General features: G+C 35.6%; 1 protein-coding gene across 2 annotated transcripts in view; it reads left to right on the forward strand.

The window, feature by feature from the left end:
- The window catches only part of LOC129261580 (sorting nexin-27-like), an 89,611-nt gene that overhangs the window by 29,752 nt on the left and 32,918 nt on the right, over positions 1–26,941 (forward strand). For both annotated transcript variants that reach the window (XR_010293722.1, XM_064100213.1), the window contains exons 2-3: positions 21,959–22,190; positions 23,617–23,809. Coding sequence is in view for 1 of the 2 variants with exons in the window: in XM_064100213.1 (XP_063956283.1) it covers positions 21,959–22,190; positions 23,617–23,809 (425 nt within the window). In the remaining variant the exon portion in view is untranslated. The remainder of the gene's footprint in view (positions 1–21,958; positions 22,191–23,616; positions 23,810–26,941) is intronic.

The raw sequence follows: 26,941 nt of genomic DNA on the forward strand, positions 1-26,941 counted from the left end.
ACGGTCAGCATTGGCGTATAGGCCTTTCATGCTAGAGAAATTTCCAAGAGCGCATAAAAAAGTGAAATAGATATGGCACTATTTTACTTAGATAAAATGCAGAATACCCTCATTGGAGGTCTAAAATCTGCATACAATGCTGAATCCTAATGAAAATGGGGACAGTAATTGCATAGATTAATATAATATGTCAGGAGAAATGCTAAGAAGTGTGTCAATTAGTTTTTCTCTCATCCCCCAAAGAAACTTCAGATCTAATGAAGATAATAATAATAATAATAATAATGTACATTTATATAGCGCTTATTACATTAGTTTCTAAGCGCTTAACATTTATATCATTAACGTAATACATGTATAAGAATTATGAAGAGCATAATAAATTATATTACATTACAATTGCATAATATTACATTAAATTACATTATATTAGATTACATTGCATTATCAGTAATTAAAGAAAACAGACGGGGTGACATGGAATCAGTGAATCGAACTACAGTCCATTGAATAGATATGTTTTGAGTCTGATTTTGAAGGTGTCTACAGAAGGAGAATCACGGATTATCACTGGGAGATCGTTCCAAAGCTTGGGGGCACACACACAGAAAGCACGGTCACCGTAGCGTGTCTTAGTACGTGGACCTGGTGCTAGCTGTAAGTGAATTGATGATGATGAACGGAGCCGGATGGAAGTGGTCTGCGTCTTGGGCTTGATGAGTTCATTGATGTATGATGGTGCGAGTCCATTGAAAGCCTTGTAGGTCAGAAGAAGAATCTTGAACTGAATACGTTGTGGAACAGGAAGCCAGTGAAGTGAACGAAGAATAGGAGTAATGTGCTCATGCTTTCTTGTGCGTGTGATTAGACGTGCGGCTGTGTTCTGGATGTGCTGGAGCTTAGACAAGTGAGATGCAGGCAAGTTGATCAAGAGACTATTACAATAGTCAATCTGCGAAGTAACAAATGCATTGACCAGTCTCTCCGTGGAATTTTTGTCGAGGTACTTTCGGAGTTTCCCTATTCTATGGATGCCGAATGAAGCAGTTCTGCAGATCTTCTGGATGTGTTGTTTCATGCAGAGTTTACCGTCCACTACAACCCCAAGGTCCTTAGAGCATTCCGATGGCTTGACTACAGATAACAGAATTAACGATAAGAAAGCGCTCGTAAAATTTACCGATTATTCTAGTTAGTGTAGATTTTGTATAGTCAGTTCTTCAGTGTCTTTTAACATATTGATGTTTACCAAGATTTTACACTCATATATTTTTACACCAAAATTATTCATGGATAGAAATAACAAACATGTAATATGAAATGTTGTTATTGTATAATTGAAAGTCTCGATAATGTCACATCTAATGCATAACACCTTATTAGCAGAATATGAGGATATACTGTGGAATTAAAGGAGTGCTAGCAGAAATCCTATTTTGAATAATCCTGATGAAAATATCGGAGTAGAAATGCCAAAGGGTGATTATTTTTTATTTTAATGCTAACTTGAGCTACAGGCTTGTCAAAATTTGAATACAATACAAGAATGCATAATCCACCAATTCCAAGATATCTTGTTTTTGCACTTCATTACAACTTAAATCTGGAGTGGATCTGCAATAACTTAAAACTAGACTTGTTGTCTGTCCATAAACTGATCAAATCTACCAGACAAGGACCATATGGTATAAATCATCTTCATTTGCTTTCAGTGTCATTAAACGGATGAACATTTGCAATTTATCCATGTACATGTATGTTCAGGGATGCTCTATTGTTGATGGACAAATCATATATTTTTCCAAAAATTATTTTATTCTAACAATTTTTAGAGCATACAAGTGATTGGAATATTTTGAATATTGCTATGCTACTATTTTGTTGTTTAATTTTCTTGTTTTGATACAGTCCCTCAATCTTTGCATTTGAAAATGATTTGAACTACATGTGCAGAGTTAAAAGGAAGAAAAAATATCTTACATGTATATGATGTGTGGGGGCGTTGTGGTCCAGTGGTTAACACTTGTCTTTCAATCTGAAGGATGTGGGATCGATTCCAAGCCATGGCATGTTTTCCTTCAGCAAGAAATTTACCCACATTTTGCTGCACTCAACCTAGGTGAGGTAAATGGGTACCAGCAGGAAGTAAATCCTCAAAAAGCTGTGCGCACCGGAATCGGTAGACTAGCTTTAATAGCTGGAGCTCCTTGAGCACCTAGCATGGTGTATATGTGTGCTATACAAATCCTATATTTGTTATTATTATTTTAAAATATTCCTGTTTATTTTTGTTTCCATTATACTTAATCTTATTTCATAGATTAGCTTCTAAATCATCCTGTTATCAAAGACTGGGTAGTCTATATGCTGAATTGTTTAAAAAAAAAAAAAAAAAAACTATATAATAGCGTTCTATGAAATTTTGAATTGGAAATATGTACGTTAGTGTGGGGGAGGGGTGGAAGACGAGGTATTTTTATATTGGCATTATATCTGGACTATGACAGTGCCGTATAGATAAACAATTCTTTCTAGATTTCTACTCCATGATGATTGAAAAGCAAGAAAGATTGCAACATCCTTCTCGCCAAGCAATCATTTTTTGCACTCCATCTGGGTACACCGGGTCCCCCGTTGTATATTTGCATTTCTTGTTTGCATAAGACAGGGTTATGAAGGGAGGGGAATTCGGTTGCGGAATTCCGAGCTCTCCTTAGGGAAAATAGCCATCACCCTGCGAAAAAACGGAGAGTGCACGGCGGGCAGTGCGGTATGTTTGTCACGTGGAAGGTGACATGGGGTAGCAAAAGAACTTTTCAATCATGAAAATGTGTGTGCATTGATTTTTGTTGTGGCTTGCATGTTTTTCCCTATGTGTCGATGGACTTGTGTGGACTGGTTGCCGTAACAGTAGACGGCGTTCAAGTATTTGTGGCGATTCATTCCTCGACCCGAGGATGACACTAATTAAATGGGAAGTATCATGAAACATATGAGATTGAGAGAGGGAGAGAGAGTAAATAAGAAGAGCTTTCATTGATGTGAAAAGGTTGAAACATCTGGGTTGTATTGGAAGGATCCATTGGCTTTATAGCAAGAACTGACAAGGTTTAATTAAAAATTGACATTTTGTCTACTAATACAAGAGGCTCTTACAATAATGAACCAGAGCGCCCAGGCATGCACTGAACCGTACTTCATGAAGACAAGGCATGCAGTATCTATCTTTTAAAGAGTGAATACTAAGTACATGTACTTCATATATCATCATGTATTGTAGGCAATTGTAGTGCTTTTTTTTTATTATGGATGATGTTTCCTGATGTATACATTTTCATTGAATATAAATTTGACATTTTTTAAAGGAATGTGCATTATGATCCCCCCTTTATTTTAATACAAAATACCACTGATTTTTCACTACTGTGTCATCATCACTTGTATCCCATTACTCCATTCAAACACAGAGTATCTCTTGATAAGATGGATGGCTCTGTTTTCTCCAGCATGCCAAATTGCCAACTCACAATCTTATTTGTGGTAAGTCATAATGGATCACAGAATACAGCTGTGTAAAGTGAATTATAGTGCATTTAGACTTGAGAAATTACTTGTTTCTGGAAACATGTAAAGGACACAAAACAATTTAAAGCAATAGGAGGAATTTAGTCTTGACTTGCTTTAAGAATAGCATTAAACCTTTTCACACTCTTCCGGTTTATGGTCAATGACCTTCATTTTTCTCATGCTTGCACACACACAAAAAATGGCTCATTGTTTTGAAGGAGTGCATGTTGACAGTCTATCAAATTGATGCCATAAATTAACTTAAACCTTGAAAGTTAAATTATTTAAATTTTGATGACATCAGAATTATCATAAAGCTATTGAATTATTTTTTATTCATTGCCTACTGGTATATCAAGCCAATTAATTCATTAGCCAGAGATGATATAATTAGCACTTATTTTGATAAGCTTTTGTGTTGAGTATTGTCAACATTCCAAGAAAGTGCTTTTATGATTTCCTCATACGTGGGAAAAGACTGCTTTTTTTTAATTTTGTTTACAGTGGTGTGAAATTTAGCAGCATTGAATGGTTAACTTTTAGGTTTTAGTATTTCAATCATTCACAAACCGTTTAACAAACTATGTAGCTACTTAGAACCACTCTTCAATCTCTTTTCTCTCTGTGAATGTGGTTTCTTTCTGGCAGAGATCCATTATACCATCAATATCAAGTTTATAGTTATAAGTTGTTAACATGCTCCAAAAATATCAATTATTCTGATCTAAAAGGAGATGGACAGGGGCAATGACCGCTGCATTTCTGAATTGCACCGCTTACTTGGTAATATGCCTTTGTGGGATTGGATGAAGGGGTGGGTTCTTTTTTTAATTGCTTTTTGTCTGTTGTAAAAAGTCTCATCTACATTAGATGTGAAGTTAGTCAGTGGACATTGGTAAAAGTTACTCTTCAGGTATTACAAAAACTATTTAATTTTATAACACAAAGTTAGTCAATTGATATTACATGAAGTTAGTCCCTGAACATTAAATGATAAGTACATGTAGTCAATGGATGTTTATGCTGAAATAGTCAACTACATTGGGTTAGTCATTGGAGAGTATTGTAGCATTTTTGTATTTGTGCACAGTGCACTCTAACTTCCTTGGATATGAAATAAATCCAAATTGGCAGGAAAGTGTGACCACCTGAACTCTGGACTTTTAATTAAACCTTAAAAGATTTGACTTCAAGTCCTTTGAGATTTCATCTTTCAGATTCAGAGTTTAGTAAATCTTGAGTTAATAGAATCATAGCTACAGTGTAGAAAATGCATGGCTACATACATGTACAGAAACTACATGTCTAGGCGTTATTTTCCTGTACCGATGTCTGTTGCCTTTATTGCATCAGGAATTGTGCTTCATGGATGACTTCAGACTTGACAACATCCTGTAACATGCCAGACCTCAGGGGGCAAGTCAGTAGACATTAGCGCACCTGAATGTGTACATTGTCTCCTACAACGTGAAACGGGAGATGATCAAACATCACAGGCTAGGTTTATAAGGACTGTCCATAGTAGTTTGGGAGAGTGAAAGGTGACGTCTTTTACTCGTTCAATTTCCCTTTTGGAATCTCATTTTGAATAGTTGATGTTGCAGCAAATGGAAAAGTGATGTATACTGCTTTCAAATTCATGCAAATTTGCCACTTGACCATTTCTCAAAAAAATGAAATGCGTAGTACCGGTTCATTTAAAAGAATATAATGTTTTTGTTATTTTTTAATATTATATTTAGATTTTTTATTGATTAATGAATTATCTAATTCAAATATGAATTGATTATTATTTTTTTTTATATTTAATTAATTAAGTTAATTTATTAGTTTATTCATGTTATTATTTTTTTGTGAGGGGGGTAGCAGTGAACAACCCTTTTTAACAATTGCCAAACAAGATCTTCCTAGATACTGTAGATAGCATGAGTTTTTATATACAGTTTAAAACAAATTAGCTTTTTTTACCATAATACATGTATGCAACCCCAACTGGGAAGCTGAATGCAAAGATGAGTTTCCCTTTTGGTGCTTTAGACAAGAGGTGCTTTTAGACCCACTCAAAAACCCAAAATACCAGGTAATTTCTGATCGGGATATCTACCTCAATATACCCCCACACTTAAAGTACCAGGTAATTTTGCCAACTTGTGTGAAAGCAAATTACTTGTAATAATATCCCCTGAAGAAAATACCCTCTAAAATAAATGGTAATTACTAGGTATTGAAACTTTAATACAGGTATGAGAATTGTCGCTACTAGTATTTTCCATGGTTGCAGGAATGTCTGAATCCCATCCCATCAAGTACATGTACATGTACATGTACTTTCTAGTAGGTCCATGGGTATTGTAAGGCTCTTTGGTTACAAGCTGGCTGCCCTTGTGATTCTGAAGCCTATGCCCTGTCTGCTTCTGAAAACTCTACTGTACATGCTCATAACCTCAATGACTTACCCCAAAATGGTCTGACTGAAAATGGAATGAATGTGGAAAAGAATTACCAGGTTTTTGAGGCCTGAAATTTTTTTCTAAAATATAATTATGTTTATTGCACAAGTCTGAAAGTGCCTTAGGTGATATTATCAACTATGATGCATGGTTTGGTTTCATGGTCAGTGGCTTTAGGCTTTAGTCTATCAAGGGTCAGAACTGTTCTTATACAAGATTATCTAATTATATGCAGAGATGTCTTATTGAAATGAAGTTGCAGTTCTTCAGGTCTATGTTTATTCTGTTTATGTGTGCCTCAAATGGTTTAGAACTTTGGTATTTGTTTTTTTATTTGTCAGCTCATATATAATATTTCTTATTTTTTTCAGTGATTATTTTTCAGTCATTATTTTTTATTTCATATCATATTTTTGATCCTTTTGAAATTATTATTCTTTTTGTATATTTTGTTTTCATCTACATGTATATGCTATGTTTATTCTATCATAAATCATGATCATCGTTTTGTCCGTGGTGAGTGGAGTATTGTAATTGTTACTTTTTCATAAGTTTGCATGTTTGTACATCGAATAATACCTTTCACTTTCAGAACTGAAAGTATCGTTTTGCTCACAAGCTATCAGAAACTGATTTGATTGGCTTTACCTCATCACCCCCTTTTGATCATTATATTTACAATACACCAGATTATAATTCAAAGAGTACATAGTACACAAATACTCAGTGCAAAAGGTCATGTTTTGATTAAATTTGATTAAAAGCGTATCAACAAGAATGTCTTTATGTCCAGTGAGAAAGACAAATCAATACCGTGGGATGGTCAGTCTTATGAAACTCTCACTCACACAATCTCTCGCCTCTTCCAACGCAGAACAGTGCAGTCCCAAGAAGGGGTATTATTTGCGGTAATTGAATTCTCCCTCTCGCCCATTAACTTCTTTGACGTAGGTATTTAGACCGTTTCCATCCTTCCTGATTATTGCCTTGCTTTTAATCATGTCCATCTGAAGCCAGGAGGCTGGAATTCCATTTTTGAAATTCATGATACCTTAACACCGGTCTAGCTCTCATTAGATGGTATGTAGGCTAAGGGAGGCCCCATCCTTAACTCTTGCACACTGAATTAAGTTTGAGGGGTAATGATGACAATTGTTTCCATGTTTTTTCTATAATTCAAGATTTCCATATTGCATCATTGATACCTATTATTATATAGATGTTATCCAAGAACTATTGCCTTTTATTAGCTCATCTAATTTGAAGGTAGGGGAGAAAACTAATTACCGTATTATTAAAGATGAATTTAATTGTACGAACGTACAAGATTGCAACATCAGTGTGCAAAAGGTTAACTAGGCAACTTTCATTGAAATCATTCAGATATGAATTGAAAACAAATGATCTTACAATTTCCAATCCCTTGACATAGTGTCACATACTGTCGTATTGTGACTAGAAAATCATTGTCTCAAATGTTTCTTATATTTTAGTCATTTTTTACTCAATCCATCCATGATAATTTACATTTTCAATAACAGAAACTGAAACTGATTCATAAGGTAACATAAATGCATTGAATATGAAACTGTGTTTTTCTGGTGCTATAATCTTCGGTGAATGACTACATGTACATGTGCAGGCCTATGAAAACTTGGGCAATCTGGGGACCGTTTCATCAACATTTTTGTCTGACAAGTTGTCAGATCTGACATCTTTCCTTCATTATGATTGGCTGAGAGACACTGTTACTATAGTAACTGTCAGATAAAATGGTACTTGTTGGATAAAACATCCGCCAAGTCCTTTCATGAAACGCTCGACCCTGATTTTGCTGGGGGGGGGGGGAAGGGAATGCTTGGGAGGCATTATTTATTCAATCTTACATGTTCATGTAACTTTCCTTTCACTGAGAATGTGCAAAGCATGAATATTAAATGTTATGAAGGCTAATCCTCATGTAAATCAAAGGACCTTTTTATGAATTTAGGCATATAAAGTATAAATTGCTGTTTACCAAATATTTATTCTTACAGCTAAATATATAGGCCCTACACTTGTTCATGAATGTATTGTGAGCAACTCCTTTAAGCTAATTTATTTTCATTTGCAGTCAGTTGTGACTCTGCTATTTCTCCAGCTCTGGAATTTCAGGTAGACTTACCTTATGTAGTGCCACAGGAAATTGATATTGATCCCTAGACGATCCTGTCCAGTCGCCTCTAATATAATCACCAATATTTCTAGTCCATAGACCGGAGAGATATAACACACCACTTCATTAAATAAGTCAAAGCATGATTTTTGTTTGTCTCTTTCCCTCTCATTGTATTGTACCTATAGTTCCCAAACTGGTAGACAGGAATACTGCTTGAAAAAAAGGAATTGCAAGATGTTTTTTTTTAGTGTTTGCCTCACAATTTCACTTTGAGAATAAACTCTCTGTCTTTTAAAATTTCAGTGCGTAATTTGAGGAAAATGCCATGCTCAAGATTACTTACGTTGAAATTATCACTGATAGGTCTATAACTTGATTTCCCTATAGATGTTTAAGCTTCACATTAATTTCAGGTTTAATGCACACAAATGCATTGTAGATAACATGATCATATTACCACATTACTATTACATTATGATTTCTTCCCTAAAATAAGTGACAATTTTAGTTTCACATGAAGTCCTAGATAAATTGTGAAATGTTAATATAAATGCAGCAGGTGGGTTATTTTGCATTTTCATACTGTGGAATTGAGCTATCTTTGAATTTCTCTCGTCAGTCTCATCAGCAGCAAATAATCATGTAACTTTATTGTGTTGTCATTAAAACAGGGACTTTTGTTTCTTTTGTTGTTGCATTCAGTTTTTGCATATTCAAAGATAAATGCCAGTTGTGGTAACGATCTCAAAATGACTTCGAACAGAATCCAGTAAAATGGCCACCGAAGTTTTTGTATGTGTAAATAAAATGTGTAATTGCTGAGAAATGAGCAAAATAAGCATGGAATTCCATAGAGTGTCTATATAGTATTTTTCCAAGTTATATTACTTCACTGTCCCACATATGCCTTATTGTGTCAGTGATCATCAGAGTTATCACTTTTCAGCTAAAATTTCATGATTTCACAAAGATAATTTTATTTCAATGAACCAGATCTAGATCTTATGATAATATTGTCGCAATTAACCTTGATTTGAAAGACTTTCTCATGAAATACACAAGTTTATTGTTTGCTGCAACTACTTTCTTATACTTTAAATGAGCTAAGATCTCGCCAGTTGATCTGGGTATTACACAGTATACCCTTGGTAATATATCACATGACACCTCACCTGGATGCACTTTTATATTCCCTCAGATTCTCAAATGAACTTTACACTAGATTTATCCTTGATTTATCCTTGATTTCCCCATTGGTGCATTATTTGCTGCAACGTTACGAAGGTAACTTTTGCTCAATACATGTATGAAAGGAGATTAGTATATTACATACATGTACATGTATGTCTTCCTAGTGACTGATTTCCATTATCATATTATGAAATGAGATTATATTGTAAGTAGAGTAACCTTCGATAATACCTCATAATGATAGATGATTGCCCTGGGCAAATCATCACATTGATCTCATAGGAACACGTTCACCTGTAGGGGAAAGAGAAGTATACATCCCGTTTCCATGGCAATGAATATATGTCATCCCAGGAGAGGAGAAATTCTTTTTAACACATTTTTCATAATTGAAAGCTTTTCTACATGTACATGTATGAGTGTAAAGTAGCTGAAATGTCACTTGGACTTGATACCTTTGGGAACTTGAAGTGTGAAATGTGAAAATTTTTTTTTTTAGATTGTGTAATAGTAAATTTGTACTTTTCATTATTTTACATCATTCGAGGTGGACACAGGAATTCAATAATTGAATGTTATCGCATGGCCTCTGATGAATACATGGAAATGTTTTCTACACTGAACAACAAAATGTATCCCATTATTGTCACCCAATGACAATCATGTGGGGGAGGCATGAATGTTTGATAAATAATCAACTGTTTTTATATCACTTGGTAAATATATGGGTAGATGTTTGGTCTGTAAATATTTCTCCTCTCCAATATGACCATGATGAATATTTTGAAATTTCTCTAAAATTGTATATCTGACAGTAAGAATTTTTTTCTTCCACTGTATGAGCATTTAAACTGCAAGACTAATTTAAATTTAGATGCTGATATTTAGGTCTACATTTGCTGCAGTCACATTAGAGTTGTTCTTTTTGTTCATGAATACTTTTTATGTTGGGTATATTTTGGGGTTAAGCAAGTACCTCCCCTAGTGACCCCTACAAATAGCAACCTTACAACAAAACGACAAACAAGAAAGTGAGAATCTGTAAAGTTTTTTTTTTTTTTTTTTTAGCCTCTGTTTATGGTGATCATCAACTTTAGAGAAGCTTACACAGTGTGACATCATCCCCTGTGAGGGTCGTCTTGATGACCTCATGCTTGAAGAATTTACTCCTCTATTTCTCTTGAATAGAATTTGGTTAGGATAGGGCAGTTACCCCACTTACATCTTCTGTCATCGGACTGAACTGGGTTTTTATGGTACTTGTGGAGTTGAAGTTCAAGATCTTTTTGAGATTTTGAGATGAGTAGTGGATTTAGTGTGGATAGAGGAATGGTAAAAGTAATTCATATATACTGTATGTACATGTAGGAAGCAAGTTGATGATTTGAATGATAATCCCCCCCCCCTGCAAAAGAAAAGAGAGTAGGGAGATGCCAAAAATGTGAGATGTATATATATTTCATGATGCAAGGGATGTCTTTGTGAGAAAGAGGGAGGGGGGAGGGAGAATTAAGAGAGGGAGATGTCGGAGGATTCAAACTGCAGTTGGAACGCACTTGTAATAATAGCACAAGCCAATCAACCTGTTGAATCACCTTCAATTTGTGAGATGCGCAATGTCTCCTGCCAGCTACATGTAGAAACCCTGCACCCTACCCTGGAAAACAGCTTGAAAATAGATCGATTTCGCGCACCACATCCAAGTGGACGTGTTTGGCATGTAAACACGTCCTCTCTTCATCAAGATCCCTCCTTTGCCCACAGCATGTCCCCCTTAACCTGACCCCCTTGTTGATGGGGTTTTCGCTTAGGATGTCCTCCTGACGACTTCATGGCCTCTGTTTCTCTGGGTCAGGTCTCTTCAAGAGAATCACGGTAAACAAATATATGGTCTTCATGCACGTGCAGCAAGAGATATGTTCTCTGTCTCGTCCACATTCATGTAAATGCTGCATAAGAAGCTGTGTGTGGGACTTCAGGGAGAATTCTTAGGTTACATGGCCACATAGTAGAATGAGGCCAACATGAGCTAGAAGTGGGTGTGAATTGAGAAAGTTTTGTAATGAACAGCATCGTATGTTCCAAAGTCAAATTAGAAGCAGGTTGTCTGAAAGTGGAGGGTAATTCTGGAAAGTATTGCTTTGCATTGTGGAGAGCTATGAAGTATTTGCAGGGAGATTTCTTATGAATTTGGTAATTTCTGCTCAATGAAAAAGAATCCCAGAATCTTCCAGGTATTTGTTTAATTAACAATTGAGAAAGATCTTTGTGATTCCATTGCATTCATCTTGAAAGATGCATGATATATACATGCACATGATGCAGGTGGCACCTCTTTGGGTTGTAAAATTATTTTATCTACAAAAATTGATTCATGAATCTAGATCTATATTTTAGTATTAAAAAAAGTGATGAATAAACTCTGATCTGTGATGCAAATATACAAGAACGTCAAATTTCAGCTCATTGGATTTAGTGTGTTTTTAGGATGGAAAAAGCTGTATGAAAATATAGAGTTACTTATTTATGCCTCCTCACACATACTGTAACCCTGGTAGAATTGCCTGGTCCGAAAGTTATACACAGACCTACATGTACTCTGTGGCAGCATGAGATCATATTATGTAGGACTATGAGAGATTTGGGGTTACTGTGCTCCTTTGTGAATATGATGCATCTGCAGAATATTGTTAGGGTGGCGCCAGTACAAGTTGTAAGTGAATGTAAATAGGGCAGGCTTTAATAAACAGTCTTATCCTGTGTCAATGAGAGGATGAAACTCAAACAGGAGTGTTGTCATCGCCCTGGGATTGGAGACCTTCTCTAGTTAGATGTGCTCAAGATTCCAGACTGACTTACCGTAGTAGGCGTATTTGGACTGGCTCAATTGCCAGAGTATACCCAGTTAAGTTATAAACTTGTTCAGGCCTTAAAATATCTGATAATAATTTTTCACATTCACACCGACCCAAAGTAGACCCTTTTGGGATAAGTTCTTGAAGTTACGAGCATGTGCAGTTTGGTCTAATTAGCAGACGAGGTCACAGCACAGCTCTCGCGCCCAACTGCTTGCTGGGCTGAGAAAGTTCCCTTCATTTGCTTTCACACTGCCAAAATACCCACACTGTTAGAGAAATCCCTCAATTTTTTTTTCCAGCAAGTACCTATCATTTAGTGGTTATTTTCTTTTGGGAATATTACAAGTATTTTGCTCTCATATTGGCAAAGATACTTGCTCTTTTCTGATCATGTTAGATCAGAGAAAATTTCCCAATCAGAGAATATCTGGTATTTTCAAACTTTGAGGCGGTCTGAACATGCCTTCTATGGATCATATTCTGTTCTTTGGCAGGATTGGCAGGATGAGTGGATCAACTTAGGCTGCTTGTTTGTACACAGGCACCACTGGAGTATTGTTGATGTTTTATGAAATAACAAACTTTGGCTGAGAAATCCATGTTACATTGCAAATGGCATGGTTTACTTTTTGGCCGGATGTATCTGTTGCAATTGTAACCCGATTCAAACAAAGTTAGTAATGAACAGTCCATTATAGAAGGGTGTCATTTTTAATTTCGTATTTTCATTTTAAGTAGAAAAAAGGGGTAAAATGAGCATTAATCGAAAATGAATTTGCCACGTTGCATGGACCACTTCCCTGCATCCCATCATTAGAAATGTAGCTTTATTCAGTAACTTTATATTTTACTCACTTTTGTTATTATTTCAGGGGATGATATTGAAATAATATTCTTTTGCAAATTTCTCAGGAAATTGACCAAAGAGAATGGATTAAAAATTACATTCCACAATCCACAAATGATTTCGTCACATAAAGAGCAATTCGATCATCTGTTACTTGATAGGTGGATATTTATAGAAGATCAAACCATTATTTTTCACACCACACTTTCATCCAACTTGGGACCATTCTTCCCATCTTGCCTCCCTGATGTGCTTATATCATTAACTATAAAACGATATCCAAAGATAAAAAAAAGGAGAAGGAAAATAAGAGGGAAAAGAAAAGGTTCAAATTCTGAGCATCTGACTGTGCAAACAGTACTTAACACAGTTTTTTGCTTCTTCAAAAATCCATTTCAGATTAGCTCCTCGTGGCATTTTGGAAAGGTTTGAAATTTTGTGGGAGTAGGATCTTGAGCATTGATACCCTATTTGATGCATCTTTCCTTTGAAGCATGCTTCCAAGATATCCTATTACGCACACTGCTGTTTTGAAAGAGAATTCTTCATCTTATCCCATTAATTTAATGCAAATTATTAAAGGATCTAAAGGTGATAAAAATTTGTATTTAGATAATAAAGATTAAGTAAGGTTTTGATTTGACATTATGCTAAATGAAAATTTGCATTCCCAAGCAAGTCCTTTGAAATTAAACTTTCCATATGTATTGAGATCTTTGTTGTTCATGTCTTCAAAATTAAAAGATTGAGAGGAATACCAGTGGAATCATATTCTGACCCACATGATATTATTTAAAAAAAAAATCAATAGTATACTAACTACAGGTAATAAAACACCCAACCTAGTATTTTTTTTGAGTGATTGTCTAAAAAATTTGATTAAAATTGTAAGTAAGAGTTGAAACTACTTTCAATCTCGCTAATCTCTGTCTCTTGCCTTTCAACATTTTGAAACCGATCCTCTTCTCGTAGCTGAATATAGGATTACAGTTTGTGATGAGTTCAAGAAAACTCTTTCATCGCTTGTAATGCAATTGAGTGTAATAGGTTTGCCTGTATTTCGATGTTTGTTTTTTAACCCTTGCGCAATCTTATAGACTTTGTGAAACGTCCCATGTTTTTTCCTTTGAAATTTCAACTGTATATGCATGTGGGGGAGGGTAGGGGGTGCAGTGGTTGAGTGGTTTAAGGTGCCTGATATAGATATTAATGTCCTGGGTTAATTTAACAGTATCTTTAGGAGGGGCAATAGGGTATTGTGATTGGGGAGGGGGAGGGACAAGGGTAAATGTTCTAAAAGTGATGTCATCTTTTTTTTACCCATTTGAATGATGGGGGGGGGGGGGAATAGAGTTTTTCTCAATACTCTTCTTCCTTTTTGTCTCACCTGCATAGCAGAGTGAGACTATAGGCGCCGCTTTTCCGACGGCGACGGCGGCGGCGGCGGCGGCGGCGGCGGCGGCGGCGGCGGCGGCGGCGACGGCGGCGTCAACATCAAATCTTAACCTGAGGTTAAGTTTTTGAAATGACAGCATAACTTAGAAAGTATATGGACCTAGTTCATGAAACTTGGCCATAAGGTTAATCAAGTATTACTGAACATCCTGCCTGAGTTTCATGTCACATGACCAAGGTCAAAGGTCATTTAGGGTCAATGAACTTAGACCATGTTGGGGGAATCAACATCAAAATCTTAACCTAAGGTTAAGTTTTTGAAATGTCATCATAACTTAGAAAATATATGGACCTAGTTCATGAAACTTATACATAAGGTTAATCAAGTATCACTGAACATCCTGCATGAGTTTCACATCACATGACCAAGGTCAAAGGTCATTTAGGGTCAATGAACTTTGGCCGAATTGGGGGTATCTGTTGAATTACCATCATAACTTTGAAAGTTTATGGATCTGATTCATGAAACTTGGACATAATAGTAATCAAGTATTACTGAACATCCTGTGCAAGTTTCAGGTCACATGATCAAGGTCAAAGGTCATTTAGGGTCAATGAACTTTGGCCAAATTGGGGTATTTGTTGAATTACAGCCATAAATTTGAAAGTGTGTTGGTCTAGTTCATAAAACTTGGACATAATAGTAATCAAGTATCACTGAACATCCTGTGCGAGTTTCAGGTCACATGATCAAGTTCAAAGGTCATGTAAGGTCAAAGAACTTTGGCCACGTTGGGGGTATTTGTTGAATTGCCATCATATCTCTATAAGTGTATTGGTCTAGTTCATAAAACGTGGAAATAAGAGTAACCAAGTATCACTGAACATCTTGTGCGAGTTATAGTAGTTTTCAAAATCAGCACTGCTGCTATATTGAATCGCGTGATGCAGGTGAGACGGCCAGAGGCATTCCACTTGTTCATTCCTTTTTCTTCCTCCCTCTTTTTTTCCTTTTCATGTTTCTTTTTCACTCACTCGTTTGAAAGTGAGATGGGGATTTTCGCGTTTCTATCAGAGTATAAATCTTTGTCTAAATTTGATTTTTTTTTTTGCAAACTGACACCATCAGTAGTCCTCGTATAAACATACATGTATCTAGGGATGAGCTCCTCTGCAGAGGGAAAATGATCTAAGCTTGTGTCTTGGGGGTAATTGATTCTTGTTTTCTGGAGCCAGAATCGAGAGAAGAATTTGCTGGAATTAAAAGGTTCCCTCCCATGTGTGGATTGTGTTGACTTTTAAAAATACCATAAGGCTCACACATAAAGAAGGGATTCAACACATCTCTGTAATTATTTCTCCCAGCGAAAGGGCATTAGAGAGAAAATGATGAAAGGTAAAAAGTTTCCCCTCTGAGCATGTCTATGTGACAGCTAAAAGGGCGGCCATCCCTAATATCATTCCAGCCTTTTAATGTAGGGACATTGGCCATCTTTCTCTGAATAGATAACAATTTGTCTGATGTCTCTGCGAAGAGTGGAGGAATTTATTCTCATTTACCAAGAGTAATTTAAGAGTGCAAACGTGATCATTGCTGCTTCAAGATAATTTGTAAAATGGATTTGTGCACTCCCTGCACTTTATAGTAAAGACCATTGTTTACTGAACCCATTCACTCTCAATCTTTACTTGAAATCACTTGTGATAATTCCTTTCTTAGCATCTTTCCCTATTGTAAACTTAGTAAATTGAGCCAGATACAAGGAAAGAAATAAAATGTTTAGATTTTCATCCCCAAGTACATTTACAAATTTATGTTAATATAACATAGAAGAAACAAATTTCAAATTCTTATTTCAACAGACCAAGGAGGCTTATGGTTATAATACAGTAAAATATTTTCAAAGTTACCACCATCATAATCTTTGAATAAAAAGATATATATACGATTTAATGCAGTCAGCATTTTATTGTTTAGAGGTTCAAAAACGTAAAGTATTTTGTTCTCATTGATCTCAGTTTGCAGAGTTTCGTTTCATCAGCACCTAACAAGATCAACAAGAACAAGAATGAAATGAACTGTGGGAACGTATAAATAGAATTTTTGAATAGGTTTCAAGTCAATTCAAGTGCTTTATTCCTCTCATTTTCATTTTTTACCTGATAGATCTGGAGAACATACAGTACATGTAAATTGTGTCTTTCACGAGAGGACCCCCCCCCCCCCCCCAGAGTCAAATCATCTCACCACTTTTTCATGTGATGGGCCTGTTTTAGGGAGTGGATAAGAAAAACATGTGACACGCTCATTAACCTACATAATAATGGATCTAGGACTTGGCGCTAGCTCGGATGAAGCTGTACGATCCATTCTATTATCTGCGAAGATTAGTTACCCATCATGTGTTATCCAGCTCACATTGAGATCCTACGTTCTTAGAAATGTGAGTTGAAATGGTTTCAGAGTATTCATCTACACTGCATCAAATTTTCCACCTGTATGAGATGGGTACGACACGATGCGGAGCTCTGAAAATCTTCAACATGGTGTTTGGAAATCACATTGACCTGGAATTCTATAAACTGTTCCAGTTACCAGATGAAGCAAGGAGCTCTAAAGGTTTTTCATGAACAGCTTTTTTTTAAATTCGTATAACCTGTTTGTAGGACAGTGTCTGAGGAAACATTTTTTTTTAAAACAATCACTAAATTATGTGTTGAAGCAGCATTACATTGTCTTATTTTGGGTTTTGTATCTGATATATTGATGTCAACATAATGATAATAAAAAAAAATCATTATCCAATTTGTTTCCCAGAGGACTTTATAGATGTTCCCAAATTGGCTTCATCCTCAAGGAGTTGATACTTTGGGATAGATATTTAAATATTTTTCCTGTGTTATGAATGTTGAGCAGCGTAAACGGTAATATTGCCTCATGGATCCTCTTCTTCACTGTCGTGAAAATGCACTGAAATGTTTTCCAAGTTGGCCCATTTCCAACGGCATCGTATTGAAACATATAACCTGCTACATTGGTGAATTACCAGGAGAAATAGCCATTCATGATACTGCCTTAGCCTTGTCCGATATCTACATCCACTGTCAAGACACACGAGCAGGGATGAAAACTCCATCTTATTACGGCATCGATCACCGAAATAGCCCTAATACGGGCCAAAAGACTGCATCAGACGAGGGCTTCCCCCTCAGGAGGGTGCATTTCACGTTCTCAATTGCATTATATGATGGAATTACATCAGGGTTTAGAGGATTCTCTGGTGTTTTCCTTCCGAGAGAGTGAGCTCCATTTATTAGCTTAGTTAGATGATAGATCCCTTTCCACCCCTTTCTATTTACTCTCGGAATGAATGCTAGCTTGTTTTCTTGAAGCTTGGGAGGAAACTCCCTCTTCTCCATCACCTTCCTCTCTCTGCAATTGTTGATGATGTCTTCAAGTCTCTTGACTATTCTTTAGAAGTATATCACCTTCAAGAGAGTCCTTTTGTTGTATATTGTATTAATATCATTTTGTATGAGAACCTGCAGATGTTGAAGAATATATTGAGAAAAAATGACTATAATCTGGCAGCATGCCAAATTTAAAAAAGGGTTTGCACAGAATAATGAGACATGTTTTTTTCCCCCTTTAATTTACACGGTAATAATCAAATACTAATTATATTCAGATCATCTGCTGAGAAACATAGTTTGTGAGTAGTGTGTAATGAAATTGAATTTTGAATGAATTGGACTTGAATCATTTCCCACATAAGAGAATTCTATATTTTCAAAAATCTTTTTTGTACCTTTAAGATTCAAGCAATGTTACCACAGATGCTAGTTCTTTTAAATCCATCTTGTCCAAAATACCCTTTTTACCAACTCTTTTTATATTGAAATCACGCTCCTTTCTGCACTGTTTCCTTGCCTTACGTCACAGTCTATCCACGATAATCTAATGAAGATATCTCGTCACTGAATCACTAGGATAACTTACCGTGGAAATCAATGCTGGACAATGCAGCGGTGTGTTATTGTATCCTTATCAAAGATTCAGACAAAATTGTATTGTGCAACATGAGAACGTTCATGGGCAGGGAAAAAAAGAGTTTGGCAAACAAGCATGGGACGAGTGTAGAATGTGGTGTGAGAATGCTACTCATAATATCAAAGGAGAGATTTGTTACTGTGAAGCTGTGAAGCTCAATATTTTTTTAGTATTTTGCAATGTGTATTTTTTAATTCATGAATTTGTTAAGGCATTGGAAAAATCTCAGTGTATGATAATATAACACGTAAAGTCTGGAGAAAGTGAAAAACTGAAAGCCAAAGGAGATCGCTATTTTGTCTTATTATCTTTTATAGTCTGTTGTATGAACCATCGCTCATCTGTATGGACCCACACTTGTCACATATTTGGCGCATGATATTTTATTGATGTGTAATAAATCACATCATAAGTCATGAATAATTGAGACTCATTGGGAGGTACATGCTTGCACATTACATTCCCTACGTCACCAATCGATGTGGCCATGTTCCGTTTCTCTTTTCATCTTTTCTTCTGCTGATTAACTTTTCGCAAGTTTTTGTTCAGTGGGCTAGACTCTTGCCTCCAAACACTCGACCATACTTGTCCATGAATTCATGAATATTCCATAAGGAAAAAAGAAGTGACAAATTTCACTGTGTATGGGTTTCACTTTCAGTACTTGTCGGTATCTGATTTCAAAATTCTGCCTGATGTATTATACTTCAGGATGTGTTATACCTCAGAGTGGGAATGTGAAGGAAAGATAAAAGGAAACATGGATAGTGATATACACAGAGAAAGGGTGGAAGGGAGTGATGGATTGAGGAGATAGATATAAAATCAAGTGATTTATTTGAACAGTAAAGAGAGAAAGAGAAATGAGATGTTGAGAAGGAAAACAAACTTAAGAGCACAAAATTGAAAAAACAAAAACATTTTTTGATATCAGTAATTTGTCAAATTTATGAGTGAGCTCTATATATCGCAATAATGGATGATGCGGTGGGTTTGGGGGATACCTGTGCTCGGCCGTGCGACCTGCCGAGCATTTCTAGTTAAAATGGAAGTATACTATCAGTTTTAAAGTTTCCAAGATTAGTGGTTATGCAAAAGCATTTATTTTTTTCCTTCTATTTATGAAAAGTGGAGGGAATTAATTCTAAAACAATAAAAGGGCGTTTGCAACATTAGAGAGGCTGATGGTATTACAAGCTGATAATAGCAGCCAATAAATGCCACCAAAGCATTCATGATGAATCGTGCTGATTCTAAGTTTGACATTTCAGCTGTCTCTCCATTGCTCCCTCACATTTGTTACCATGGCAACAAGAATGATTTTTTTTTTTGGAGAGAGGATGATTCCCTCTCGATGCTGTCTGCTCCTACTCTCTCCTACTTGCACATGAAGCCTATAGGAACCTGATGACAGTCCCAACCATTGGTAGAGATATGTCAGATCCGCTCTCGTGCCATCGTTTGAGGACACCCCATAAGAGCTTTTCCTGTTCACTTTCAATTTTCTCTTTAATAGATCTGTACCTCAAAAGCTCAAATGTTTGTGCATTTAGATTGTTATCCCCCTAAAATAAAGCCAAGGCTTGTTGAAGCTAACTGTTTCGACCGTCCCAAGTGCTTTGTCAGTTGTGCCATGATGGTACTTTTTAGAGCGCTTTTTTAATATTAATGATATTGTTTTTTTATGGCACTAGCAAGTGCCAATGTCTCTCACTAGTGCTTGTGTTTATATCATTAGCCAGCCAATATGTATTTGCTTTCCTCCCTAAATGAAATTCTTCATACATTCTCCACTCCATGGGGAGTGAATCTTAATATCCTATGTTCATATCTTAGGAAGATTAACTTAGTTGTTACACCTTTCATAGTTCATTCTTATTCAGTGATTGCTTTGTTGTATCCTCCCCACTGTACAAATTTTAGTTTTAGTTTTTTTCCAGGGAGGGGGTATCTAGATCTGTACCTGTTGTCAATTATCTTTGGATCTGAGAGAAATATTCAGTGGTGACTGAAAACCCACAATGTTTTTCAACTGTGTTGAAATAAAACCAAAATCCGGCAAATATATATTCAGGTTTTTTTCTTTAATCCTATCTTTATACATGTATATTAATCAGTTCAAAATGAATATAAATGAAAAGATTGGCTTTATGCAACTTTCAATTGAATTGATCACATTTGTTTGTTTTCTGGTTGAATTAGACAATGCTCTGCTAAATCATTGATCTAATCATTTTCAACAATATCGTTTTTTAGAATTTTGCTATAAACCAAAGGTGAAGGCAGGAGCCTTGAAAAATATATGATATTTTGGACGATTCTCAGTTTTCTGTAAGGAAAACGTGAATTGAAGTTGATGCATAAAAAAATGATGAATGATTAATTAATAACATTTTCTTCACTCTATTGATTATACTTTCTTTTCCCCTCTACTGTCTTATTGGGTTGTTCTCTATCTCTGACATACAAACACGCACAGATAATTAATGTATTGTGCTTGTCGGTTACCAGCATGACACAAATCATTCCTACAAAATTGCCTTGAACTTTTTCTGTCCATAAAAATGAGAGAAATGGGAAAATCAGTCGTAAAAAATGGAGCATCTGTAATTAGGAGCCAGACAAGGAGAAGAAGAAAAAAAAAAAGATTTTCATCTTCCATAATTTGTGAGAGAGACCTGCTACAGATGCACCACATGTTTATCTGCCAGATGAATTGAGAGGGGAATAAGGAACAGAAAGGATGAGAGCGAGAAAGAGAAAAGAAAGAAAGAAAGAAAGAGGGAGGGAGAGAGAAAGAAGAGAGAGAAGGGAAGCGGGAGATCCACCGTAAAAGGGGTAGGGGCAGATCTAGAGGTTATATGCTTTTATATTGAAATTGATAGATGTATGTATGTTTTGTGTATTCATACTCATTCTCGTTTTCTGTTTAATGATTTGTTGAGTAGAATGAGATTAATTAGTTTGATTGCTCCCATGGTCCTTGTCATTTTTTGGTTGATTTGGTATGGGGGCATATCACTAATCAGTGTGAGTGCGTATGAATGAGGCAAGATGGGGATAATACTATTCTCTAAAAGTGTATTGTTCACTAATGAATACATTCATAGTAGAGGTGAAATTATATTAATAGTGATATACATGTAATGATCATGAAATTGTGTTTCTATAATGGTGCAACACAATATAGAATGTAATATGAAAAGTATATTACAGTCCAATTGCAATTATATAGCTATAAAAGTACCCATAAAATTATGGGTTTTTTTAGTTCATGTATGTAAAATGGTGTTGAAGGTTATTACTTCAATATTGTGGATTCAGGCATCTTGGGGGTTGGAAACTGATATTCTGTTGGATGGATTTCACAAATTTGAATACAATAAAAAGTAATAAAATATTGATTTTCATTTCTCCAACAATTCATTTTATTTCTAACAGAAATAGCGTTGATGTTGAAGGTGCTACTCACAAGTTTGTTGTGGACCTCATCAAGCAGGGGGGCAATGAACTTACGTTAACGGTCATCTCTGTACCAAACTTCCGAGAGGAGAAGAAAGACTTGAGCGATGAGTCGTCGGGGTACTCTTACTGCGACTACAGTGACAAACGACCTGTGCCTATAACCATACCAGACTACCAACACATTACCAGTGATGGAGAAAAATATGTGGTAGGTAACTTGATTACTTGCCCTCTTTTATTTTATTCATGTACCCTAGATTTGTTAAAGAAAAAGAGTAAGATACAAAGCATCATATTGAGATATATGTGTCGCTTTGATTTGATTAATCCCAGTTCAGTCTGTGGTTTCTATGTGCTTCATATTAGGCTATTATCAAATCCTTGCCTTGCTTAGTTTGTGCAGCGCCATGTACACCATGTCTCTTACTACTTCAACGTTGATGTCTCCTCATATTTCCCTCTAGCTGTAATTCTAATCTTTTGTTGGTTTCATCTCAGATGTGATGTCACTTATTTGATTGCGATCCATACTTACACGTACAGGGTCCCATAACATAAAGGTGTATGGTGAATTGCAAATATGATAGAACTGCTCTGATAGGATCCTAGTTAGTGTTTTGAACAAAGTGGGCATGCAACACTGATCTTGATTGGTCAATAACATTCAGCGATTGATTGCAAACCTTTGTGGCTGGTCTTTGAAACAAAATTACCGGTGTATATAACTTGTGATCCACATGTGAACAGCACTCCAAACTTTGGAAATCCTATCTCCTGCTTCTGCCCAAAATATCTTGGTCAGTTATCCCCCCCCCCTCTTTTCACAATCCCCCTTAATAATTCAGCCTCCTTTTCTCCAATTACCGTTACAGATGCGCCACATATATTTGCTATTCCCTATCTTTAGATGAAATGCCTGTGGCAAAGTTACATTTCTTGAGACAGCTACCTATTTCTTGAAGCTTCTTAGAATTTTCACGCCTGTGATATTTCCTTCCTCTTTCATTCTAGGTAGAACCATGTTGATGAATATTGGCTAGGCAGTCTTACTCTTCAAAAAGACAGTCATCCAGTTTGCGTGATTTTTTTCTATGTAAACTGTTCAGACGACCATTAAGACTAGCTTTAATAATTAATGATGAAGATGAGCACAGATTGATTTTTTTTCCTTGTGTGAATGTCTCATTGAACTGTTTACACTGTATTTGTTGTAGTATCCAACAGAACTGAGCACATTTTCACAAGAACATCAACTTTAAGTACTGCACATCTCTTCACAAAGAAATCTTCTTGAACTCAAGAAAACAATAATATTTGCTCATAAAAGTCCATAAAATGCAATACATGTACAATATAATGAGTCAAGAAAAAAAAAAATCAAGTATACATTTGACTAAGTGTGAGAGGGACAGCAAGAAAGGAATAGGTGTTGTAATTATCTACCCCTATATTATATTATCAAAGACAACAAAATATACTAAACTACATCACTAATTAGTAATTAAGAAATAGAGCTGAAATGAGATAATACTTGATCTCTTATGGTGGTAGGGGTATACTCACTTCTGTTGGATACTGTTTGTATATTAAAGTTTATAGTGGTTGTTAAAAATGTCTATCATCTGTTATTTCAGGTTTATAATATCTACATGGCAGGGAGATTGCTGTGTTCCCACCGATACAGTGAGTTTGCCAATGTCCATGCCAAGCTGAAGAGGGAGTTCATCGACTACCAGTTTCCTAAGTTTCCGGGCAAGTGGCCCTTCACACTGTCCGACCAGCAACTAGACACAAGGCGAAGAAGTCTTGAGCATTATATAGAAAAAGGTAAGGGAATCTTAAAACCCATTTGCTTCTGATTTCTAACATTCCCATAGGTTTTATGCAGGGACCTGGATCTAGTGTGTAAGGGGTAAAGAGCTGTATCAATCCATTTCGCTACATGCAGCATTTCTGCCCTCTAATTGTTTTGTCTAGATAGAGAAATAGAGGGATTCGAAAGGAAAAGGAATTGTGCTTGGTGAGATGAGGGTTTTTAATTCAATAATTGTAACAGATGTCTGTGCACCAAAAATTTAACTGGGCAAATGGCAAACTGCCCCCGTGAATTGCGAAGTACAAAAGAACTTCTTTAAAGGAGAATGAAACCCTTGAAACTAGCTAAATCCATATCAAAGAGAAAAATCAAAGAAACATATTGTTGAAAGTTTGAGGAAGATTGAATGAATAATAAGAAAGTTATGAGCATTTGAATATTGAGATCACTAGTGCCACGTAGATCCTCCCATCGGCAATGCGACCAAGATCTGTGATATCACACACGTACAACTCCTTCATTACTTTAGTACTTATTTCACTTATATTCTCACTTTTATAGAGTCTATCACAAGGTTCGGTGCTTTCTTTATGGGATGACAAGTACAGAGGTTTCACAACATTATATCATTGATGAATCGTTTGTCATATGATTAGAATGAGCAAAAAGAGATGTTTTGGGGTATATTTTCAGTGTCCGAATGGGAGAGTTGTACGTGTGTGACATCACAGATCTTGGTCGCATTGCCAATGGGAGGGTCTCCATAGCATTAGTGATCTCGACATTCAAATGCTCATAACTCTTTTATTGCTAGTCCTATTTTACTCAAAGTTTTGTTGATCTTATTCTTTGATTTTTCTGCTTTCACAAAAGCTAACTTGCTCCAAGAGTTTCATTCTCCTTTAAATCTGAAAAGTTTGAATAAAAAGGGGAAAAATAGTTCTTTTAGAAACATGATTTCCCCTCCATTATCTATTCTTTAGTCTAGCCTTTTTCTTTAAGAAAAGCTGAACAGACCCTTGTTTTACACTGACTCCACAGACATGTATATGATTGATATTGTCTTTCAAAACACAATCACACGTGGAAGAACCTCTCCACTCTGCTATACAACCCTGACAATATTAGAAAACTTGCATTTAATTGCCGGTGTGGAGAAATCAATTTTCAATTACTCATTTACAGCTGTAGGTAATTCAATCTATAATTGAATCAGTTTGTATTTTCAGTTAAATGCCTATCATTTGATAACAGGTTTATTACATTTTGTAAACTTCATTTGAAATATAATCCCTGCATTGGAAAAAATAATCCCTCAAATGAGACAAGCTTAATTTTCCTCATTTTATTTGATTTATTTGAACTACCAAAAAAAAACATCAACTTCAATATTGGTTTTTGATGGACAAGATGAGAGCAAATGATATACTCATTCTTTCAGTAAATTGTCATCATGAATGTGAAAGAGTACATTAGTCTGAAGGTCTGTATTTGGCATGGTCCTCTTCAATCAACTCTCAACTCATTTAAGATCTAATAAGGCCTGTCGCAACCACTTTGAAACATGATGATCATTGGAGACTCAATCTATTTATGCCAGATAATGAAGAGTGTTATATCAAAATATATTGAACATTGGAGTGTACATTCTTATCTATTTTTTCTTCTCAAAGTACCTGTAGGTTGTATGGTAAATTCCTGTGTAGTTTTTAAAATTTTATTAAAATTTCAATGCAGTCATCCATCTTTCATGTTTGCAGTATTATCACTGTTTCATGAAAATACAAGTCAGGTCACAGATTCATCAGCCATAATTCTGTGACTTGAATGTATAATTATTACAGGTGTACCACTTAAAAAGGTGAATTACATATAAAAAGAAATTAGCTGACAACTTTGACTTTAAAAAAGCAAAAATGTCTTGAAATGTGAAGGGACTCAATGGCATGGGTGGCAGTTGTTGTGAATGACCTGACAATAATGATATGAGTATAACAATAGCATACACATGATAATATAGAAAGTTAAGGCAGGTTTCGGAACAAAGTGACCTTTGTGAATAGTCAACCTTGCCAACATAGAATTAAAAGTCATTAAAATTAATGTCCGCACCACATAATATTTCAGAAACACATACATGTACATGTAGGTACAAAAATATGTTTCTGCAACAAAATATTGTACAGAATATCATATATGTTGCTGGAGTGTAATCAAAATGTTTATTTTTTTCTGAAAAAAAGGTCACAATCATCTCTTGTAAACGTAGAACTATCGAGGGTGAACTTGAATTTCTATATACCCCAGTGCACATGCCTAATGAAAAGAGAAGCAAATTATATACCATGTGGTCAATAGCAATTCACTTAGAACTCGCTGGCGACACGAAGCCAACAATATACAGACACTCTTTTTCAATCTCTTCCCAAATTTGTGATTGAATCAGATTCTGTATGTCGGCCGATGCTATCATTTCCTCTGAATATATCAATGGGAATTGAGTTTGGCTGATTTTTGTTTTCCCTCAAACTGCAATACATATAAATTTTATATTGTTCATTCTCCCACCCCCGGCTCTCTCTCTCTTATTTTGTTAAGGCATATAATCATGAAGAATCCTGTCATATTGGAGTTTTCTAACCATTTTGTTTGACTGAATTACAAGAGCAGCTCATGTAGAGAGTCTCTTGTGGGTTGGTCAAGTGTACTATAGACGAATGTCATGTTTAAATGAATTTCAGTGATCTCTTAATATTTTCAATATACTGTACATTCATACATGTACTTGTGCAAAAATCTAAATTTCTCCCATCTTTTTAGGAAATATCAAACATTTTTTATTCAGCCATTTGTTTCCAAGATTAGGCATTGTAAGAAATTGCAATAAAGAAACCTGATTTCATATTTTTAAATCAGTTACAGTTTCTTCGCTGTCATTTCTTCCCTGTCATATCTTTATTAAGTGAAAAAGAGAAAGTATTTTTTAGATAGTTTTCAACACCTGCCATTTGGCATCTTAATTCCACAGTTTCTCCATATCATCTTCTAGTATTGACGTCACTAAGTTAAAAACTGATTTCTCAGATTTGCTGTGTTATATTTGTGACTAGAATAAAATATAAAACATAGAGGGGCTCACTATA

The sequence above is a fragment of the Lytechinus pictus genome, chromosome 5, assembly GCF_037042905.1.
Source record: "Lytechinus pictus isolate F3 Inbred chromosome 5, Lp3.0, whole genome shotgun sequence".
Taxonomy (NCBI): Eukaryota; Metazoa; Echinodermata; class Echinoidea; order Temnopleuroida; family Toxopneustidae; genus Lytechinus; species Lytechinus pictus.